This window comes from Rhipicephalus sanguineus, chromosome 8, assembly GCF_013339695.2.
Source record: "Rhipicephalus sanguineus isolate Rsan-2018 chromosome 8, BIME_Rsan_1.4, whole genome shotgun sequence".
Taxonomy (NCBI): domain Eukaryota; kingdom Metazoa; phylum Arthropoda; class Arachnida; order Ixodida; family Ixodidae; genus Rhipicephalus; species Rhipicephalus sanguineus.
In genome coordinates this window covers 61,068,747-61,092,197 of record NC_051183.1, presented here as the reverse complement: position 1 = coordinate 61,092,197, position 23,451 = coordinate 61,068,747, and the positions used below count along the sequence as shown (strand labels likewise).

General features: G+C 48.2%; 1 protein-coding gene across 1 annotated transcript in view; it reads right to left on the bottom strand.

The window, feature by feature from the left end:
* The window catches only part of LOC119402008 (potassium voltage-gated channel subfamily KQT member 1), a 72,901-nt gene that overhangs the window by 46,496 nt on the left and 2,954 nt on the right, over positions 1–23,451 (bottom strand). Inside the window, exon 2 of the mRNA XM_037669041.2 lies at positions 2,633–2,758. Within this exon, the coding sequence (XP_037524969.1) occupies positions 2,633–2,758 (126 nt within the window). The remainder of the gene's footprint in view (positions 1–2,632; positions 2,759–23,451) is intronic.

Here is a 23,451-nt window from a genome sequence, read left to right as displayed (position 1 = left end):
AATTAATAATAATAATTGTTGGGGTTTTAAGTAGCAAAACGAAGATATGATTATGAGAGACGCCGTAGAGGAGGGCTCCGGAAATTTTGACCATGAGGTGTTCTTGAACGTGCACGTAAATTAAAGTACAGGGGCCTCTAGTATTTCGCCTCCATTGAAATGGGGCCGCCGCGGCCGGTATTTGTTTCCGCGACCTTCGGTTCAGCAGTCGAGCACCATAATCGCTAGAACACTGTGCAGGTATTTCAACACAGACTTGAACAGAAAGTTGAACAGGAAGTTCAACCGCATATCAACGGGAGGTCTTACTAGGCTTTCGCCTTCGTATTCTTAGAAACTTCTATGCACCCACTTTATAAAAAGCCTTAGATGTCTCACCGAACGCGCGAATCGAACGGCATCCCGCAACGTAGGCGCCAACACGAGTGAAGGAAAGATCATCATCACGTGATTACGTCACCACATGACGCCATGATGACGTAAATATGGCGTGACAATGACGTCACATGATGGCGTCATCGCGTGGGGCCGTAGCTTGGTCGAAGGGGGGCCAATAACGGAGGCAGAGCAAAACAAGGTGAGGTGCCTCTGATCCTGGAGGCCGTGCCAAACCACGTTTGGCGCGGAAAGCTTTCGGTGAGTAGCGGAGCAGGATCAGTAAATTTACTGAGAAGAAAAAATTACACCATTTCCCGCTAAAGGGGACCATGAGGCGATGCGAAGCCGGAGCACTGGCACGATCGCGTTCCGTTGGCGTTCGTTGGGCATGCTACCGACCTCGCGTCGTGGAACGCGAAGAGAAACGGTACGCGCGTCGTATGTTCCATCTAGCCTGGCCGTTAATTCTCACAGGGCGAGCGGGGAACGCGGTCGACAGGCGGGCGAGAGGGCGGCAGCATAGGAGAGGAGAGAGAGATGGAGGGGACGCGCATGCGCAGATGCTCATCGCGGCGTTGCGCAGTAGAGAATTTCGGCATGTCTAGCCCGCGTTTCAGAGGAAGTGTGGAAAGGGGGAGGGGAGAAGGGAAGTAGAGAGGGGTATGGGAGAGGGGAAGTGGATAGGGGAGAGGGTGAGTGGAGAGGGGGAAGGGGAGAGGAGGAATTGTGAGGGGTAGTGGAGAGGAGGTGTGTGGAGAGGGTATGCGCATGCGCAATAAGAGTGGTCACGCCGCACACCACCACCAGCACCGGATTGAACTCCGCCATAAGATACTTCGCATCTAAAAGGAGTTGGTGTTCGTCTTCGAGTCGTCTTAGGTGAACGCTTAAGGGACCCTGTGATTTTTTTTCCTTTTGTTTCGCGGCTGTCTAGATTTTCTGAGAGGCCGCCCTTCTCGAATGAGATTTGATTTGCGCTGCTTTCATTGAAGAATATAGAATGAAGAAAAAGAACAGGTAAAGGCTCCGATTACGTTGTCCAACAGATTCATGTGCAATCCACAGCTGAGAAGAAGGATCTTTGCAAAGTATTTTATATATGTGATACACTGTCAATTATCTGTTTCTGATTGGTTACTACTTTGAAGCACCTTTTCTCAATTACATATGCAGAACAGCTGTCCTTATAAATGATGAAAGAACCCACGGTGAAGAGTTTCGTACGTTTAGCTACCTCGCTTCTTTGCAGATGCGATATGGATCACGTAAGAAGAATAAGAACGCCAGCATGGCTGCAAGCTTTATTGAAATGCTAGTATTGAGCGACGCTTACAATAAATTGAGAGCTAAGGGTGCGGATAGTACGTACTATGTGTGGTATGAAGTAGTCGCCATATACGCCAACACGAAAATCTGTGACGTCACTATGCATCTGTCCAGTCCATATAACTTAAGAGTCCTTAACGAAAGGCGATCATTCTGTGTTGTGTCCTCCCCTCTGTCCTCCTTCAATTTGCGCTGTGCAAGCATGTCGATATTGAATCACCAACTAGCCCAAGCTAGCATTCTATCAAGCTACGACGCTCTCTCTCTCTCTCTTTGCGATTCCTGTGTGCGCTAGTGTTGCTGCTATATAACTTTAGCCCACTGTAGAGCGCGGCGCCGGCACGTGGTGACACCCCGTGGTACGAAGCGCATCCGTGCCAAACGCCGCCACTTATTTATGTCCGGTATCATCCAATAGCCGTAATCTGCTGTTTGGCGATATACAGCTGGCGCCCCGCCCACAGAAGGATATGAAGTTGGGGCCCCTGTGTGGACAGAGGGCACTTGAGAATGCGGGAACTTCGCAGTCCGCTTGTAAACTCTGCGTGCCGCGCACGACTACAATAATTGGCTGAACTGTTCACAGCAGTGTTTGCTGTTCGTAGAATATGCGAATAAAACGCACAAAACTCGGGACAGAAAATTGTCACAAAAAGATATGTGGTTTTCGGGCAAACAAAGCAATATCGTTTAACAAGGGTGACGTTGTTCGCGCCTGCGGATTAATTTCGACTACCTTGATTGCTTTAACATGTACCTAGATACAACTCCACGGGTATTCTTGAATTTCTCCTCCGTCGAAATGGCGGCAGCTGTGAAGTGAGCCCGCATCCTGTATCCAACCAGTACACCACTGTCGCTAGGCTGCGACGGCGGGGAAAGGAAGGTGTCGTTTAATCAAGAATAATGAGTATTTAGGAAAACTTACACTGAGAAATGGTAGAGGAAGCACTTCCAGCCCGTCGGTCTTTCGAGGAAATTGTACACCTTTCCCTGGAAGGTCATCTTTCCCTTTTTGCAGCCATCCCGGAAAGGAAAGACTCCCAGGTTTGTCCTGAAATAGAATAATGGAAAAAAAAAATAAGCGAATAGAGATGACGCATTTAAGCGAAAAATGGATGGAAAGCATGGGTGATGTATTAAGGCTTTGGGGACGAGAAGGTACAGCGCCCATGTAGAAATTTTTTCTAGCCTTTGTAAATGGCTGTTCATTAAAAGCTTTGAAAGGAACAACAACAAAAAAGTGACTTCAACGGAAATTCGATCGCGTGAGCTTTTTTTTCTTACAGACATCGACGAGGGTGGAAGCGGCGAGGGCGAACGGGGGAGCGAGGAGGTTTGTGTCCTTGTGATGATAACTGAGAATGCCTCCAAAAACAGAATTTACGAATAAAAGCGCCGAATACGAAACTTAAGCTTTGGAGCAATACGATCCTTTATGAGCTCATGTATAATAAATAGTAGAGCACGTGTTTTTCACAACGCAGTAATGTTACACGTGTTTTCGCATTGTCATAAGCACAATTCATTAGACTGATATATTCGTAATGTATTCATTATCTGTTATGTTTCGAGGGTGGCGAAAAATAGAGTGAACCACACGTGACCATACTAAATTCCTAGATCGAATCTGTAAATGATCTATGAAGCTACTATTTAGGACACATTCTGCAGTCAAGCTTGCTAAATCTCGAAACATCTAATTTCAGCGCAAGTGGTATAATCATACTGAGTTCATAAATAGAATCTCTAAATTAGCTGTGATGCTGCTAATTAGGGCATATTCTGCAGTTTCAGACGTCAAGCCTGCTAATTCTCAAAACACCTCAGTTGTGCACGAATCATGACGCTGGCATTAGGTTCGAAATAACGATTTTGAAACCTGTTGAAAAGGTGTTGTGGTGCGGCGTGTCTGTGGTAAATGTCGACCTTCCCTAGGGGGCCATCGGCACTGCGCCTTCTTTCTTGCGTCTGTCAGTCTCTTGAGCGGCGCCATAAGAGGGCAGGCAAAACTCATGTTTCGCATCGAATTTTCGCAAAGCCAGATTTTTCCTGATGGCTGCACTTGTCAAAGTGCAAATTTTGTGATGAGGCAGAAATTTGGTCCCCATGGTGTGGACATGTCCGGCTCAGTATAATGGCTCGCACACACTAGAATCCTGGAAGGCCCTTCTCTGCAGCCCCGACCCCAACGTCCAACAGGACATCATCAGCCAAGCCCTTGCTGCTGCCGTTTCTCAAGGAATTCCGGCCGGCAAAAGCCTTAACGAGTAGCCCGCACATTTTCAACACGTTTTCTCCCCGTGTCTGGACAGATACTTTAAATAATTATTATTGTAAGCTGGACACACAATGTTATAAGAGTTAGCGCTAAACATTAAGCGCCTTCCTTGTAGCTGAAAGCGGAAAAAGAGTCTCCTTACTCTGGCACAACTTAAGAAACACGCTTTCTCCTTCGGTGTTAGAGGGTGGTAATTGTAGGGACCAGAAGTTTCTTGGGTCACAACACGTGCTCCTGCTATCGTAATCTTGAAAGCGACCGAGAAGGCGAATACGGCAACATCTGGAGTGAGCCGTGTATCTTGCTAACCCAATCTTAACTACCTCTACAATTGGGCTGGTTGACTACACCAGTTTGCTCCATGCAGTTAAAGACTATATGACGGAGTATTCTGATTATCTCAATAGAGAGATATTCTTGACAAAGAGCACAATTCCTTTAATAAAGCAGATGTTCGTAGGCAGTCATTGCTAATTAATTTGATGTGTCCGCCTCGTCCCTGGATGCAAACAGTCGCGGCAACTTAAATTTATTGTACTTCAACAGAATTGAGTCGAAGTGGCGTTAGAGTATTTCAGTACTGTAATGTCGATCATCACTCGCAGATAGGAAAGAACGGTTGAAATAAAATATCCTGTAAAGCGGCCTTGCCCCTGCAGTAATTGATGAGCTTCTCCTACATACTACAAAACAAAACAAAGAGCACGCTTTACAGAATATTTTATTTTGTAGTACGCAGGAGAAGCTCATCAATAACTGCAGGGGCAAACACAATAATTTGGCTTGACGAAGGACGTCGAATATAGATGCTTTATGATCGTCACATACAACGTTTTGTAGCGTTAGCTACACTTGCCTGGCCGGAGCCGGTTTCGCGTGGGTCATATGAGCCGTGCTGCGCATGCGCGAGGATGAGTGCGGAGCCGGCATCTCACGCGCTCTCAGCCACCGCCGCTGCTGGTGGCGGAGAGCGAGAGGAGTGACGTCGGCCGGGCAGACAGACTAGCGCCGGCGCGCGCGACTCGCCGCTGCTGCTCTGCGCATTCGAGAGGGGTGACGTAGCCATGGCGCGCGCAGCTATTCGCCTTCGCTGTGCAGTCGCCGTCTGACGATGCGCTGGTGCCGCTTGATAGCGCCTCTGACTGTCGTTTGCAGGTGGGTAACGCCATGTAGAAGGAGAGCCCGAATGCTGCTCAGCGGCGCAGAAGAGCCGAGAAGCTTATGTCATCGGATCCCGAAGTGGTTGCCCGGCAATTAGCGGTTCAGCGTACGAAGAATGAGCAGAGGAAGGCTAAACGTGCTGCTGAGACACTGGAGGAAAGGGAGGAACGTCGAGCAAAGCGGCGTCGCGAGGATGCTGAGCGACGTGCCCGATCATCTCTGCAGCAGCAACAAGACGCCGTCGATGACGTAAGGCTCGCCGATCGACTGCCTATACTGTGAAACTTAGCGAAAGCGCCAGTGCGACTCGGACCTTCGAGACGGACTTCGTAAACATTCCGTTTGGATGCGTGTGCGATGTGTGTGAAAGACTATATGGCACATGAAAGACTTGACGCCGCTAAGTAGTGCCATGCGTGAAGCGTTGAGTTTAGTGGCGGCGCCTGAGTGGGGTGAAACCGTGGCACGGGTTTGTACAACGTGCAAGAACTTTCTCGTTAAGCAGAGCATTCCGCTCTTTAGCGTTACCAATGGGTATCGTTACCCGGCCATGCCGCCAGGTCTACCGGTTCTGAACGATGTGGCCGAATGTGTGTCATTGGAGCAGCACTAAGCATGACAATCAAGCTAATCCTAGACAATCTGGAAAGCTCAGAATAATCAGCTGAACCTTTGCTAACGCTACGTATATCCTGGCATAGCCGAGCTAAGCCATTGCAATTTTTTAGTCGAATAATTGTGTGATGCCGTGTACGCTTTCTGACGAGCGTCTTAAACATTCCGCCTCCATTTCACCCCGTGAAAGTATTTGGACAGCGATATTGTAGACAAGCGCCATCACGGTTAATTATTGTTTGTTAGACAAACACGTTACCCCAACTGGTACTACAAAACCAACAGAACTGCTGGTTCTTTCATTTAGGATCAGTGCCGCGTAATGTGTGGCTTGGTGCCTTTACATCATGACAGTCTAAAATTTTCTCTGAGGATCGGCACTACGCAAACATAAAAACGAGAATCGTCAGATCTCCTTGCGTTTGTCTGTTTGCGTGATGTGCACACTAAGATCTGCAACTATAACGTATTTCTTTTGTATTACTTATGCAAAGTGTATTCTCGTAAAAATTGTAGTGTTTATTTAGGCTATTCCTGGGTTGATACAGACCGTAAACAGTTACATTCCATTACCAATCACGCATCGGGGTATGCTGGTACTCGCCAACGGTGAAGGCACGTTGATCTTTAGACTGCGTATATAATAATAATGGCTGTGGTGTGACGCCCCAAACCCACGATATGATTATGAGGGACGCCGTAGTGGAGGGCTCCGGAAATTTTCATCATCTGGTGTTCTTTAAAATGCACTTAAACCTAAGCACACGGGCCTCAAGAATTTCACCGTCAAGCATCAACCGAGGAATAGCGGGTATAGAGAATTAAACACTTATGTGAAAACACTTTCTGATCGTAAACAAGAAGAAAATGAAGGCACCTTCGCACTGGTTATGCCCAGCCTGAAGGAAGTTCGGGGCTGGGCGGTCTTTTTTCCCCCCTTTTTTCCCTATTTCTTTCTTCCTATGTTTATTTCTCTTTCTCGGATATCTCTGTATTTCCTTTGTCTTTTTTGCACTTTCTATCTCTTCTTTCTTGTCTTTCGTTCTCTCTCTCTCACTCTATTTCTCGCTTCCTTTTTCTTTCTGTCTTTCTCCCCCTGTTTGTTTCTTTCTGTCTATTTCTCTTTCTTTCTATGCTACGCTTTACTCTCTCCCCTACTCCTCTACCTTCTCCTCATCCTCAAACCTCTTCTCGTCACCGTCACCTTATTTTCCAGCCACCAAGCTATACTATACTATACAAGGCTATGCTATGCTCTGCTAGCGTGCCTAGATAGCCGAGTGGTTACGACGCTCGTCTTCGAATCGTAAGTGCGCGAGTTCGAATCCCGCCTTGCCAAGTTTTTCTTTTGCCACGAATTTCTCTCTTTCTCTGTCTCTTTATTTCACTTTCTTTTTCTCTCGCTGTAATCGTTCTCTCACCCATTAAAGCTATTCCATCCCGCGCCGGTAAAATCGGCGCACGTCTTTTGGGAGCGAAGCAAAAGATTAAGAAGAGGACTGAGAGGAAGAAGAGGAAGAAGAGAGTACGTGCCGATTCATGATGACGATAGTTTCTGTTGGCACTACTAGGCGCAACGAAAAGCCTAAATACCTCCGCTATTAAAACATACCGGATGTTCTAATCGGCGGTTTTAAAGCACACATAACTCAAACATGACAAATCCTGACGAACTGAGGTGCTTTGTGTCGATCGCCAGAGAAAAGTGCCGACTTTCGTGCCTTAACGACCCACAGTAACCATCCACGCGGTAGAAATCGTAAATGAAAGTGTTACATCAGAAGTGATAATGTTGGTTGACTAACATTAGTTGTAGGGATGGTGCTAGTATAACAAATTATAATAAATCGTAGTGACGCTTGTCTAACAGCGCCACTGGACTCAAGGCTTTCAAAAGATGGAACGGAGGCGTAATGTTTTCTGCCGAGTTGGCAAAACGTATTGCTAAGCGAATAACACTGCGTCGCCTTGGCACCGATTGCCTGACCTAGTCAACTTCGGCATGAAAGGGACAGGCAGCGCTGCCTTTCGACGCGAGCGAAAACGGATTTCAAAGATGGAAAAATATGAAGAGGAAATGAGCCCTGTTTTATTGGCTTACTCATACAGCGTCCCCTAATCTGAAGCCCTAAAATGTGCACGTGCCTGTTTCAGCGAGCCTTGACCTCTCTTTCCTCGATACTCGCTGTCTGACCTCTGGACGTCGCAGTTTCCATTGCTTGGCTTCAAACCGTTGCTTACGATATATAGCAAGAAAAGTAAAGTAATTCTTTCTTTTTCGTGCGCTGCGGCTGCCCTAAAGACGCAAGTTAACCTAGCGTCCCGCGATCAGTAACTTCAAGAAGGAAACAATAACAACAAAAAAAAAATGGTCGACAAGCATCCACCTTCCCAACAGTGTTTTGTACCAATTCCAAAGATTAGAATACCACCTCTTGAATGAGAGAGGAAGTGTCATAGCTATAAGGGTGAGGTGCCCCCGATCCTGAAGGCGTGGGATCCGTCGAATTGTTTCTACATATAACTTTATGCTGCGAAACGAAACTGGCGCCATAGTATCGACCATATTAGGGAACTATAGACGACGAGACAAATAAATAGTATACGTCTGCAGTAGAAGCTGGTAACAACTGGAGATTCGCATTGCCTTATTACGCGAATGACGGAGCATAAGACGTGCCCTGACATCCGTGCTCTGTGACGTCCCTGCGTGTTGCACGTCAGGGGCGTCCATCAGTTCGAGCCATGGCGCCTGTCGCCTCTTGGACGCCTTCGAAGGCACTCGTCTTCGACGTTGTTGTCCCTACGGGGACTAGTCCCGAGACCATCGTTGATGCGACGGCCTCAATAGTCGGCCTCTCAGAGGTGTACTGCGTACAGCATCAGGGAGCTCACAACTTCCAAGTCACTGTTAAGAGCATGGCTTCCATGTCTCTCATCGTCAATGCTGGCTGCCTGGTCATCGGCGGCGAGCGTGTCCAAGTCGTCCCCGTTGGCCCTCAAGTGACCAACGTCGCCTGCCTGTTCCTGCCATCGTTCGTCTCCAACGAAGCTCTTGTGCAGGCCTTGTCTCCATACGGCAAGGTGCTCACTGTCACCAGTGGTTTAATGAGTGCGCGGCGAGGAGTACTCACGGGAACGCGCTACATTCGAATGGAGATGAACGCCGCTAATCCTGTGCCGAACTACCTACGTATCTCCGGTCATCGTGCCACGTTCGATTACCGTGGCCTCCAGAGTGTATGTCGAAGATGTGGTTCTAGTGATCATCTCCGAGCCCAGTACACAGCACCTTACTGTGGTCGCTGCGGTGTACATGGTCACGTAAGCGACGGATGTGATCGCCCGTGCCGACGTTGTGGGGACGGCCACCCCACTGTCGTTTGCCCCGTCCGTCGCTCGTACTCAGACGCCACCACTGGTGAATTCCCACCACTGAAACCAGCGCCAGTACCGACGACAGCCTCGGGGGACAGAGAGGAGGTGACAGATACTGTGTTGGCCTCGCCTCTTCACGTTCCGCCGAGCGAATCGCAAGATGAAGACTTGATTGTCGATGCGACGCCATGTGCGTCGACCTCCCCGCCGATGCAGGAAGCGTGCGCTTTGGCCGACGCAGCGCGCGCTCCGGATAACGGTGTCTGCGTTCATCCTCCTGTGCTTTCTGATGTTCCGTGTTCAAGTGAGCCTGGCTCTGAGGCTGCTGCTGCTGGTGTTACCCCTCGGACATCTGCTTCACGGAACGACGGTGCCAGTTCATCGGGTGCTCAGGAGGATATCGCAACCTCTGCCGTCGCTGCTTCGGCGTCGCGCCGTGCACCTAAAAAATCACCTGCACGAAAGCTACTTACACCGGCCCGCGGAGACATGGAACGTGCTGCTACCATCGAGAATGTGGACCCAAGCTTACCGGCGGCTCAGCCTCTACCTCCACAGGACACGTCTTCGGAGGACAGCTTCAGCCTGGGACTGGACAGTAGCATCGGACTGTCTAGTGTTGGTGAATTTGACGTCGAAATGGGAGCTCAACGTGAAGTCAAGCGTGGGCATACTTCTGGTTCTTGCTCGGATGAAGTCAGCGATGGCCGTTCTGAATCCCAACGGCCCAAAAAACCTCGACCCTCTTCCGGAGGGTCGAACTGTGAGTCGTGACATGGTTAAGAAAGTGTCCCCTGGACACTTTCCTTGACACCGTCTAGAACTATACGTCCAGGTTAGTCTTTGCTTTTCATTATGGCTGCTATACTAAATATAATTTCTTTGAATGTTCAAGGTTTTCGCAGTACGGCAAAACAGGCTGAAGTGATTAGTGTAGCCCGTGCTGCAAATTGTGATGTTTTGTGCCTGCAGGAAACCAATTTCTTCTCGCTATCCGACGTGCTGGCCTTCAAACGAAAGTTCAACCTCGATTGTTATTTCTCTTACGCTACATCTCGTTTTACGGGAGTAGGAATTATCATATTTAATCGGGCTTTATTGAGGGATCACCACGTTTTCTACGACGGCGTGGGAAGGGTTTTGGCTTTAGACTGCGTTTACTTTGCTTTTAGATTACGAATACTATGCGTGTATGGGCCAGCACAAGGCGGGCAGTCTAATGACTTTTTTAAGGACCTGGATGGTTTTTTTCTCGACGGTCGTCACGTTATTTTAATTGGCGACTTTAATTGTGTGTTGAATACGCGAACCGATGTACAGGGTCCTGGCTGGGGTCGGCCTGCATGGAATTCACGCGAGTTGTGCCGCCTTGTTCAGCACTTTTCATTATTGGATGCGCACAATGTCGTGCACGGCAATGCCTTTGTTTGGACATGGCGACGCGGACCGTCCTCCAGTAGGCTCGACCGGGCTTATATTCCGCGTGCCTTAGAGGCGTTTGTCTCCGATTTCCATGTTCCGCCCTTTCCCCCTTCTCCCGTGTACATCTCTGATCATCGTCCTATTGTCCTGGAGCTCAAAATTCCATTTTCTTTTTCGGAAAAACCATGGCGCCTTGATGTTCGCGTCCTCCAAGACGCGCGCTCACGGTCGGATTTGTCACGTGCAATACGTGCTGTCGCTCGCTACATCTAGCCCAGCTGATTGGGACGCTCTTAAAACGCAGTGGCGTCTACACTGTTCAGTTCAAGGCCGTTCGCTGCGTCGTCGCGTTTCTGAGGAGCTGGCCGCTACTGCAACGAAGTTGCGCATCGCCCTGCGGGCCGAAACGGCGTCTCCCCTGATGCGAGCTTGGCAGCGTGAGTTACGTGAACGCTTCCAGCGCTTGATTGCTGCCTCGTCTTTGGCGGCGGCAGCATGGCGCTGTAGGCGCAACCCCTCTGCACATCCTGAAGTACTACGCTATGCGAGGCATTCGTTTTTTGGGCAGTCGCAGCCCTCTCCCTCTATGACCACACAGATACCACCTGCGCAGCCGCTTCCTACGCGTGACCGGTCTCTTTTCTTGGCGCATTTCGAAGCGATGTCATGTTCGACCATGCAGACAAACTGTGACATATTACCGCCCATGCTTAGGGGGTTACCCCGCATTTCTCAAGAAGCCGCTGATTCTCTGCATGCCCCTCCATCACCCGAAGAGGTAAAGGCCGCACTGCAGTCCATGAAACGTGGAACGGCCCCCGGGCCAGACGGTTTTCCGGTTGAGTTTTACTTGACATTTTGGAATGAAATCGGTGCTGCCTTTACCGCGGTTATCCGGCGGTGTTTTGATGATGGCGTCTTTCCGTCCAGTTTTCGAGATGGCCGCATTATACTTATCCCAAAAGGAGACGCTTCCTCTGTTAGTCCTGAAGATTGGAGGCCTATCACGCTCCTTAATGTTGACTATAAGATCTTCGCGACGGTAATCGTTCAACGTTTGAGGGCTCTCTTAAACTCACTGGTGGGTAATCACCAAGCTTCATCAGTGCCTGGACGAGAAATACACAGCTTGTCCTTTACCACCCGTGATGTAATAGCCTATACGCTGTCGCGGTCAGCGCGTGGTCTGCTTGTTTCTTTGGACCAGGATAAAGCATTTGACCGACTGGAGCATGCGTATATCTTCAACGTGCTCACAGCCTTCGGCTTTCCTAATTCATTTGTGGAATTAATTAGGAATACCTACACTCATATAAAAAGCACACTGGTTCTGGATGGTTGGGAAAGTGCTGCCTTTCCCATTACACGTGGGGTTCGTCAGGGATGTCCATTGTCTCCTGTGCTATTTATCCTCAGCATTGAGCCATTCTTGTGTGCTTTAGACGCGGATTCGCGCGTACGGGGTCTTGCGCTTCCTGGCAGCAATGTTGTGAAAGTGACAGCTTTTGCTGACGACATAACCCTGTACCTTTCAGATGAAGATAGTGTTTCACACAGCCTGCGTTTATTCTTCGAGTACGGTGACATTTCAGGTGCAGTACTGAACTTCTCCAAATCCCGGTATCTGTTCATTGGCTCTCCAAACTCCAGACTTAGCTCCGTTTACCCTATTCAACCGGCCACGTCCCTTCGTATTTTAGGTATATTATACACCCACTATGGCATTTGTGACTCCGTTTGGTCAACCGCTCTCGAAGAAGTAAGACAAAAAATTCAGGACGCACGGGATTTCGACTTTCCGCTTCTCGAGCGAAGGTACCTTGCGCAGACTGTATTTTGCGGTCGTATTTGGTACCTCTGTCACGTGGTGCAGCCGCCTTTACGTATCGTGCGATCGCTGCAGTCGGCATTGTGTTCCTTTTTTTGGTCAGGTGGCACTGAGTTGGTCTCTCGCGCGGCACTAGGACAGCAGCGCGCCCAGGGAGGCTTTGCTTTCCCTTCGGTGTCTATACGCTGCCGGCTGCTGGCACTGCGCTTCCTGTTGCGCCTTGTACAAGGGGAAGAATCGCCCGCGCGTACTCTTGCGTATTACTTTCTGGGCACTCACCTCCGGCATTTGATGCCTAATATGCATCTTAACAGGGGCCCTCAGTCAATAACACTCCCTGCATTTTATGCAACAGCTGTTGCATTTTTTCGCCATGTCCAGTTGACCTGTCCTGGAGTAGATGTGCAAAACAATCCTATTGTTAACACAACAGCTGCTTTGTTGCTCCCGTTAGTTCCTCCGGCTCGCCGTGCTCGCTCTAGTCGTGTGTCTTGGAGCGCGCTAACGGCATCTTTTCTGCCTGGCCACCTCCGGGACTTCGTGTGGCGCCTGGGGTGGGGTGTGCTTCCCACTCTCGACCGCCTCGAGCGGTGGAGAATGGTCCAGTCCGCAACATGCCCGAACTGCTCCCTTCAGGAAACAAATCAGCATGTTCTGAAGCAATGTGTTATTGCTCGTATTTTCTGGAGGGCCGTGCATGCTGGATTTCGCGGGCTCGGAGTAGCTCGCTTCGTTTCTTCTGGGCGTTGTTCTCGAGGCCGCTTCGCCTGCCTTCTCGTTGTTGCCGGTGCTTTCTGTCTTTGGCGCAACCGCTGCGAGGCGGTTGCAGCAGGCCGTCGCCGTCGCGCTCTCTTCCCGATCCTAGAGAGACTGTACTCGGAGCTTCTGTCTGTTCTGTCAGAGGAGCTCTTCTTTCTCGGGGAGGAGGAATTCCTCAGGCAGTGGTCTTGCCCTTTTGTGTTGGTCTGTGACAGACGCGTGAAGCTTGTCTTTCGGCCTTCCTGGTTCTGGTAGGCTGATGTCTCTTTTGGTGCCGGCCGAAATACCATGTAAATACGCAAAATGTACATATTCACGTTTTATTTGTGCTTTTTGTTTGCCATGTAATGTACATATGTATATCCATCCTTTTGTGACAAATTTGTGTGTGTTTATACATATGTGAATCATCGATTGTACGTGTTGCCTCCGTCATTTCGTGTTTTGTTCCATGTAACTGAAGTTTGTTTTGTCAATCTCGTAAACGTATGTCTAGCAAGCAAATGTTACGTTGAATTGTTATTGATGTGAAGCGTCTGTGATAATAAATTTTTCTAAACACACATATCAGTCGCAATGCCATGAAGCTAGCGAGACTTCTTCCAGTGGGCGGATTCATATTAAGTAGTAGTTCAACCTTGTTGCCAACCAGAATAAGATTTTCTTTTCATTTTCACGGTGAGTAGTGAATGAATGTGTTTAGTGCCTTGCAAAGAAACAAACGCCGTTATGCGTCTGTTACTATGCAGCTGTATCGCTGAGCATCCAGTTGCTTTCATATTTAGGTATTTCACTTGAAGCCCGTCGCGACGCGTCGCGCGTAGGCTCCTGCTCCGCTCGCACTTTGGCTTTCCTCCGAGTGTCCCCCGAGAAGCGAAGCTATTCTAGCGATTGGGAAGGCGATATGAACACGGTCCATTTAGGCTTTCGCATTCTACTCTTGAAAGCGAAGCTCAAGCGTCTTCCAAGTTATTGCTGACCGAACGTCTTGCATAGCTTCCACAGCATTTCACCTGATGTGTGAAGCGGAGTATACTTCCCTTTATGCGCTGCCTGTGGGGCTGCGGTTAGTGATAGCTTCTTGCTCTCTCTCATGGCAGAATAAATAGTAGAGTGTCATCGCTCTTTTCTCTAAGCCCACTTCATTTTTCAAGCGAAGCCTGTATCGCCTCACAAGTGTCCTTGCCGTTGTTGGCGTGACTGAAAGAAAAGAAAGAACGGCAAAAAAAAAAGCGACGAGTGGGAAGGAATGCAGCACTCGTTGGTGCGCCGGTCAGGTTTGTATATGTGTACGCCATTTTGAAATAATTGATGCTCTCTCGATCGTGGGCATGTCGGCGTACAACCGTTTCTGATACGGCAATTCGATGTTTTGTCGAGGTCACTTGTCACTACACGTTGCCACATTTCATTGTTGCCTGGATATGAACGCATGACCGCCGTTGTAGCCGGTAGTAACAGAAATGTTGCGCTGTTAAGCGCGTGCATGACGGTACAATTCCTGGCATTGAGAACGACAACAGTTAGGAGGAAGCGTTGCGTAATGCAACAGAAAGAAAGAAAGAAAGAAAGAGAGAAAGAAATGAAGAAAGAGATAAAGAAAGAAAGTAAGAACGAAATAAACAACGAAAGAAAGAAAGGAAGAAAGGAAGAAAGAGAGAAAGAAATAAAGAAAGAGATAAAGGAAGAAAGAAAGAAAGAAAGAGAGAAAGAAATAAAGAAAGAGAGAAAGTAAGAACGAAAGAGAGAAAGAAATAAAAACAGAAAGTAAGAAAGAAAGAAAGAAAGAAAGGAAGAACGTAAGAACGAAAGAAAGAACGAAAGGAACAAAGAAAGAAAGAGAGAAAGAAATGAAGAAAGAGAGAAAGAAAGAAAGAAAGAAAGAAAGAAATTAAGAAGGAAGGAAAGGACGAAAGAAAGAAAGAAAAAAAGGAAGAAAGAAAGAGAGAAAGAAAGAAAGAAAGTAAGAACGAAAGAAAGGAAGAAAGAAAGAAAGAAAGAAAGAAAGGAAGAACGAAAGAAGGAAAGAAAGAAAGAAAGGTTGAAAGAAAGGAAGAAAGAAAGAAAGAAAGGAAGAAAGAAAGAAAGCGGGAAAGAAAGAACGAACGTCAGGCACTTGGCAAGCTTCGCTTCCCCCACTTTCGCAATAGGGCAAGCGCTTCTGAATTTTTATGTATTTTTTTTTGCTGAACGTTGTTACACGGTCAGTAATCGACACGTTTGCCCTCCAAGTAAGCTCCTCCCCCACCAAAAAAAATTCCAGTGGTCCATTGCTTGTAGACGTTGACTACTGTGCACAGTAATCGGTTGTTGCATAAACAGCTCCACTGACCTGAAACCTGGGGAGGTGCGAAGCACCGGTGTTTCGTAGAGGGACACGTCGATAGCAATGGGAGGACAGCGTCCTCTCAGTGCTGTAGGCAGCGTCGGAGGCAACATCCATCGCAGAAACTGGGCTTTTCCTGAGCCGACGCGCCGTCTTATGTGCCACTCGGAGAAGCGCACTTGGCGTTGTCTCTCGCGGGCGAGTGAGCGTTCTCGCGAGCTTTTCCTGAGCGAACACGCTTTCTTATTCTCCACTTGCTTTACCGTCACGAGCGACGACAGGAATCGTGACCGGCTACGACGACAGGAGACGCCGACAACCCGAGTGCATAGAGCGCTTGAAACCTAAAAAAAAATCACAGCATATCCACGGAGTGAATGATGATGAGTGGGCGAAGCTGCGGAGGTTCATCGGTAAACCGTGAATCTTCCGTGAATTCTGCCCAGTACATCATTACCGACGTGAGATCGGGCGCGTTTATAGGCACCGCACACTGACCAGATGGAGCTGCGTTGCTCACACTGCCCCGTCTCAAAGTCTTCGACATTCACCGTTAGGGGCTCGCAGAAAATAGACGCGTGCTCGCGTCCCCATGTATCCCGGCCACGGATCCCGGCCTCAATCCGCCGACAGATGCAGGGCGCGAAACGCGCGCGTCGCGTTCCAATTTCATTGAGGCCGTCTCAAGGTTGCTTTTTTTATCCGCTAGGCTATGTATTCTGGCGCTGCAGTCAGACTGGCAAACTCGACTGAACGGTGCCTATAAAAAGGTTCGATGAGAGTTATGACGACTTGCAGCTCACTTTAATTTTACATGTACGCTGTGAATTTTCATTGTTTAATCACGCACAGGAGAAATCGCACACACGCACTACCTTGGAGGTCAAAATCCAGTGCCTATATATAAGGGGTGGTCAGTGAACGGTTGTGCAGCGCGAGCGGTCGGTTTTTTCAATCAAGACACTGCCGCGACGCTGCCTCGCGACGCTGCCTGTGTCGGCGCCGCTGCGCTGCGAGGCAAGAAAGGGGGGGGGGGGGACAGTAGGAGAGCAGAAAGAGGGGGAAGCGTAGGAGAGGAGAGGGCGATACATATCACGTACTGTCGCAGCGCATTGTCTTTAGGGAGCCTTCATGTGTGCACGCCCCCTCCGTTTTTAAGACTGGTTACACACTACTACGACGGGGACGAACGGGTGGCGCTATAAGGAGCTTCGCCCCTAAAAACCAATCTGGAGCCGAACTTAATCTTTGATCTCCCAGTGGAATTCGCCACTAGGTGTCTGGCACTGGTGCCCACATGTCGGCGTTCGTGTGCTCAGGTGTATTCCTCTGGTAAACCTTGTTTTTTGCCCGCTGCCGAAGAGTATCACAGAGACCACGTAGACAGAAGCGCGTGGTTGAGATCTTCTCCGCCAGGTGCCGCAAAAATCGCAGGTTATCATACTCATTCAATGAATTCAATCTATTATTTTCAATAATTATTCATACAGACCGTTAGCCCCCATCTTAAGTCAGGCTATGCTTTGATATCATATGTATTAAATATAATTTGAACCATAATCTTTGGTGTTTATTACAGAAGACGTTTTTCACGAATATTCGGAAAACCAGAAGTAAGTGTTCAACCGGAAGCGCTTGGCAGAAAAACAAGCGTGCTATTCTGTGCTCGTGCAACTAAAAAAAAAGGGGGACGATTTTCAGGATTCAACACAGATGATTTTTGATGCGACTACGCACGCATCACGAAAGTTCGTAGCTATAATAAATTAACGGAGTGCATAGCCCTGCATAATCGTTGTAGTGAAAGTACCTGTGTAGCTCTTGTTAATTTATTCCGTAATCTTGTAGAGAATAGGATCGTTAACCGGTGCTTGTGCAGTGGTCGTACTGACAAACGATGCATGGTTGACGACCACGAATGACAACTTGCATTAACTGGAGCAGTTGCTTAAAAGAGGAAGGTTACCTTCGGTTGGTGTCTGGGACGGCTTGATGCTCTCCAGTAGTGCTGTACGAAGTACTCCTAATCGTGTAACACTTTTTCTGAACACACAGACGGTTTTCTTGTGGGCTGCTTAAAGTGCCTGAAAATATAAAGTAGCGCCAACTGCGTCCCTTCGCCTCTGCCTCCTCTCCTAGCAGCTGCAGCAACGCCTCTAGGGTGTCCTCCGGGAAGCTACAGATTTTACCCGCTGTAGTGAAAACCTCTTCTTTCTGCTGTTGTACCTGTGGTTGGTGCCACTGGCACAGTAGGTCGGCATCCTGAAGCATCCAGAACCACAGTACGAACTGACTCAAGCGCGGTCGACCACGCACCGTGCACCCATCAAGTAAACAACCCAGACGAGGACGAACAAGATAGCGTTCGGACCAACGTTACTAGAACAAACTCAGTTTCAAAGCTCCGTATCTCCGCCAGCGGAGGAGGGTGGTCCGAACGGCGGTCGCGAGAACTAGCGGCGCTGCAGTTCCGTCTTGCGCCACTATCGGCGCGTCGTCTGCTGCCACGGCATAACGCTGCGGTCCGCCGTGCAGTTGCGCAACTTTCTTATTCTACTAGTTAGGTGGATACTTATGTGGATATGCATAAGGTCGTCTGTATGCATTGGCCCGCGTGTGTTGTTCATTGATTGGCTAAGAATCGATGTTCGGTCTATATTGCCACGCCCACTTCTTGTTTTATTTTGATGTATTCGGGTTTGACCAGCAAGGATGGTTATCAACGCTCGACGCTGTCCGCGAAGCAGTGTTCGAGAAGCTTCGCGATAGTAATAGATCGTTTTGGTAAGATTGCGCGCTGTATGCGAATGTTCCAGCTTTGTCGAGAGATAACGCCGCCACCAGCGATATCGCTGGAAAGTTTGATAGCGCCTGTATAAAAGCCGACGCGCTTGACTACTTGTCAGTTGATGGACGGTCGACGCTCTGTTCACCGCTATCAGTGTATTGCTGTAGTTTGACTTTCAGTTTCTGGCCACAAGTTCGGCCAAATAAAGAGTTTCATCTCGGACCTGCTGACTGCTGCCTTCGTCGACGTCACGACCCTGTGACAATATTTGAGCTGTCTGCATTGCGCTTAACTTCCAAGCATAGGAGTTTCTAAGCGAATGAGGGTTTTCAGAGTAATTTTTATAACTACCACCACAATTTTAGCCGCTGCCGTTTTATCTAGACCAAGAACAACCCAACACGTTTGTAAAAGCCTTTATAGTGCACAAAGAAGCGTACTTATTCGTACGTAAAAAGGTTCAAGAAAAACAGTACTCATGTTTCTACATTTTATTGAAAAACACTTTCTCGAAAAACATCAGCAATGCTTTGCAATGTTTAGAAGACACGTCTTCGCGGCGGTTAAAGGGACGCTCACCCAAACTCGGAAAATTTTACGAGAACTCGGTAAATGAAATCTCAGTGTGCGATTACATCGAATAAATGTCTTCTCTGAGCTTGACGCGGGAGCTTGACGCGGGAGCTTGACGTGACTGCAGCGCCACTAATTCTCACGACCGCCACGCGGACCGCCTCACCGGCGGAGCTTTTAAACTGAGTTTGTTCTAGTAACGTTGGTTCGGACAACCTTCTAAAAATCTAGTGCGCCACTCTAGCGATTTCTTACCGCCGCCGAGTTTGCAGTGGCGCTGTCATCAGGAGCGAGCACTTTTGCGTACTAAAAGATTATGTCCCGTAAATTTTATGCTGTCAGACACTATGAAAAGACGCCACTTGCTTCGGTATACATTATATTGCCGCATTTATCGCTATTAGGAGCTGGCTTGCCGGGTTCTTAAGCTGGGGCGAAGTTCCGCGCCGTAACCTGCATCCACCCATTCAAAACGTCGTGGAACGCGAAGAGGAACGCTACGCACGTCGTGTCTTCCCTCTAGCCTGGCCGTTAATTCTCACAGGGCGAGCGGGCAACACGGTCGACAGCCAGGCGAGCGTCGGACAGCTATTTTTAGGGCCACTTTGTCGTGCGCTTCTCGAGGGCAGTTTTCAAATTCAAAGAACATTAGGAGCGTTGCGTCTGCAAGTGTCGACAATGGAGAATCAGACTCTCTTAGATGTTTCTTGTATATATGCTTCATCAATATGTATATAATTGTAAATTGTGTATATAGTTCAATAAAATTGAAAATAATCAAACCTTGTGTATATATGTATATATAACAATGTGTGTCACTTCTTCATATGATGGTAGAGGACTTGTACGGAAGACGGAAGATTCACGGGTTTTCCCGATCTTCTCTGAGCCAGCTGCTCAATCATCATTGAATTCGTGGATATGGCGAGATTTTTTTTTCATACCCTTTATTTCGCGGACTTTTCCAATTGCGTCACTTAGAACTGCAGCGCCCTCGGGCGCTCTAGCGGAATAATTTCACAAGCCTCTCTTTCCGGCCAAGAGATGCTCTGGGAGCTTCGCAGCTCAACTAACTTCAACTGCAATCTACAAAGCGCACGTGTGAGGAGGCGCCTGTACACTGACACGAATCGCACTACTTTAGTTATTTTTCAGGGACTTTAGGGCTGCTGGGATCGTCGGGCCACCTGGCGGCGCAGATGCGAAGAGCGTGCTTCTTTCTACGTGGCCTCTGAGATCCACATGGGCACACGAACGCCCAGGTGCCAGTGCCACTACCGAACACCTAATTGAAGGAGCAAGGTCGCCTCCAATTTTTTGAGATTTCAAGATTCTTGAAATTTTGTCTTGTTTCACCGCATCAGTGCATTAGCACATAAGTACTGATGCTGTAATTTTAGGCTTAGGAAGTAGAATACGCTTGCTATGGCGAGGATAGCAGGAAAAGGCTGCATATCTGCAGCTTGGCTACACCCGCCAACCGATTGACACAAAGGTAGCAAGGAGCTACAGAGCGCTTTTGAAGATTTGGAGAATCTACTAACAAGTTTGAATTCGGACATTCCTTCTCCTCCTGGCCCAACAATATGGCGCTGACGTCCGGTCGAATGTAGAGTTACTGCATCTTTCGGTAGCAGGGTTGCGAGTAGGTCCGCCTTCTTGCCTGGTTAGCAATCATGGCTATGTGGCGAAGCCGCACTCTGTTTTTGCAGGCGACATGCCTGGCGTTTCACCGATGGACATGCGTAGTAAGCCTATCTAGTTCGCTGCAGCGGCGGCGTCAGGAATTACAGAAATTGGCCCGTGCATCGGCATCTCTGCAATGCACGGTTGGCAGTGGCTTTTGGAAAACGGCCACTACCCTGGCGCTATCCCGGTCGCGGCGGCCGCATTCCGACGGAGGCGATATGCTAAAGCTTAGATTTAGAACTTTTCATCTTACCAAACGCAACAGACCAAACACAGAAAAAAGACACACGTAAACAGGACGAGCGCTAGACATCAACTGAAGGTTTACCGCCATAAAACGATTGAAATGTACAAAGATGCGCAGAACCCACCAAGAGGTCCAGACGGCGCTACTAACGCAGATACCTGCAATGTCGTTTCAGATAAACTGTTTCTTTCGCATGCAAAGCCAGTGAAGGTATACTCACACATTTACCAGCTTCTATACTCATGCAGTAGCGCCGTCTGCACCCCTTGGTGGGTTCTGGGCATCTTTGTATACATTTCAATCGTTTTACGGCAGTGAACCTTCAGTTGATGTCTTGCGCTCGTCCTGTTTACGTGTCTCTTTCTTCCGTGTTTGTTCTGTCGCATTTGCTATGATGCACAAGTTCTACACCCACCGCCTAGCCCAAATTTCTGTGTTGAATCGACTGCTTAGATTTAGGTGCACGTTCATGAATTACAGGTGGTCCGAATTACCGGAGCCCCCGTCCGCTACGCCGTCTCTCATAATCGTATTGTGGTTTTGGGACGTAAAATTTTAACAATTTTTATTTTTATTTGTAGAACACACGCGCTACTGGGCTACCTAAAGTTAGCATATTTAGCAACTCTAGGCAAATTGTTGATTGATTTATTGACAGATTGAATGGAGGGCAGCGTCCTCTGATGGCGTCGTACGGATCAAAGCATCTGGTGACATGCGGCTGAGGACGACCGAGGGCATACAATCGTAAGCGGCGAACGCTGCTCAATAGGCGATAAAGTAAAACTCAGTTTTCGAGCCAAATACTGCTTTATCGTTTAGGAAACGCGCGCAAACGCGGGTACATGAAAAGAGGAAGATACCGCACTGTTGTTTGTCGTACATATCGTGCGTGTGTGTGTGTGTCTGCGTACGTTCAGGAGCCTTGCCTTCTTCTACAACGAACTCACTACCAACTAGCTTAACTTTCTGTCGTTCCAAAGAATGATGTTCACATTACCGCCTGGCTTTCAAATTTACCAGCCAAGTCTTCCAGTGGTACGAAGCATGTATGTCGCGGGAACAAATTGGCGATTTAATTAGGAGGGCCAAAGCGTAAGCTTTACATGAAGATGCGACTTTCCACCATTTTGTTTCTTAAAAGAATGCTTTTGAGCCATTCCTCCCAGCCTGTGCAGGGGCAACGATTTCTCTGTTTTCAAGCAGCGCACGGGGAGGTGTCTTCAAAATTTAAAAATGAACTCAGGCTCTCTCACGGGTTCTGCTGAAGTAAGGGTGCAACGTATCTCATATCACGCATTTTATTAAGCCTAGACAAAAGAAAAAATTGGGAGGGGCGAAGCATGTAGCAAGGGTGCTTCCGGTGTTTCCCACTGCAAAATAACTGCTAATGGGCAATGAGAGACCGAAAAAAGACTAGACACAGAGACCCACAGTCCGCTTTTAATGTGCGCGCTGCGAACTTTTATTGTTCAACTACGAACAAGAGAAATGGCTCACTGGCACTACATTGTAGGTCAAGGGATGGCCGATGAACGGTTGTGCAGCACGAGCAGTCGGTTTTTCTAATCAAGAAAGTGGCTAGCAGGCGCTGCCTGCGTCGGCGTTGTCTCTCGCGGGCGAGCGCGCGTTCTCGTTCCCCGCGAGCTGGTAGTTCAGCGTTCATCGTAAAAGAGCGTTTTCATAGTCAACGCGTGCTGCTCGCTCTGTTCGCCACACGACGAGCGCTGAGGCGGTGGCGCAATGTGTTGTGCTCAAGCAAATGGAGCAGGTGACAATGCACATGCGACAGCAGACGACGATGCGCGATGCACGCCGACACGCCGAGACCCTAAATTGCTTCGCCCCTATTAAATGGCCACCAGTGAGTTAAACACTCGGCGGTCTTCAAATGTTATAGGGGCGGATACTCCTTTAGGGAAAGTACACAGAAAAAGAGAAAGGAATGCTAATAGTTTCACTTTTTCTGAAGTTTTGATTTACCTTCGCCCACTTCAGTGGAGGGCAAGGCAACTGGAGTTAGCATGGAGGTGGCTTACATGCTGGACATGTACAAGATATAATGTGAATAAGGCAATACGTATTCTAGGTTGGTCCTTAACTATTTCATTACAATCGTATGCAAAGGCTATGTAAGCAGAGGGTATTTCGCACCTTTACTGAAGATTATGTGCCCCAGGGCAAGTACATTTACATTAAGCGGTGGGATAAAATCATTGGTGGGTATAAATGAATTCTTCCTTTTTACTACCTTTACTTTATAAATTAAATGGCAGAACAGAAAAAAAAACTGAATAAAATAATCTTAACAGCTATCGAGGCATGCACCACGCTAGTTGATGTGGACACATCATAGATTAGCAGCTATCACCTGCACTCTGGCATAGGTCAGGTATTACAGCGCGTAAAACTTGTAGAACGTATATATATACGGAGTGTTTAACTGCGGCTTGTCTAATCGCGAGTGTTCTCTGACCTCCCAGTCATGTGCAGGGAAAGGTGACAGCCTCGAATGTAAACGTATTAGCCAGAAGGCAACCCATCACTATTACACTTGAACAATTTTTGTGCATATTACTAGCATAGAAACACTACAAACGTTTCTTGCGTTCGCGATACTGCATTTAACCCCCTTTTCGGTATAGAAGAAGAAGAAGAAGCTTTCATTCATTTCCGGCAG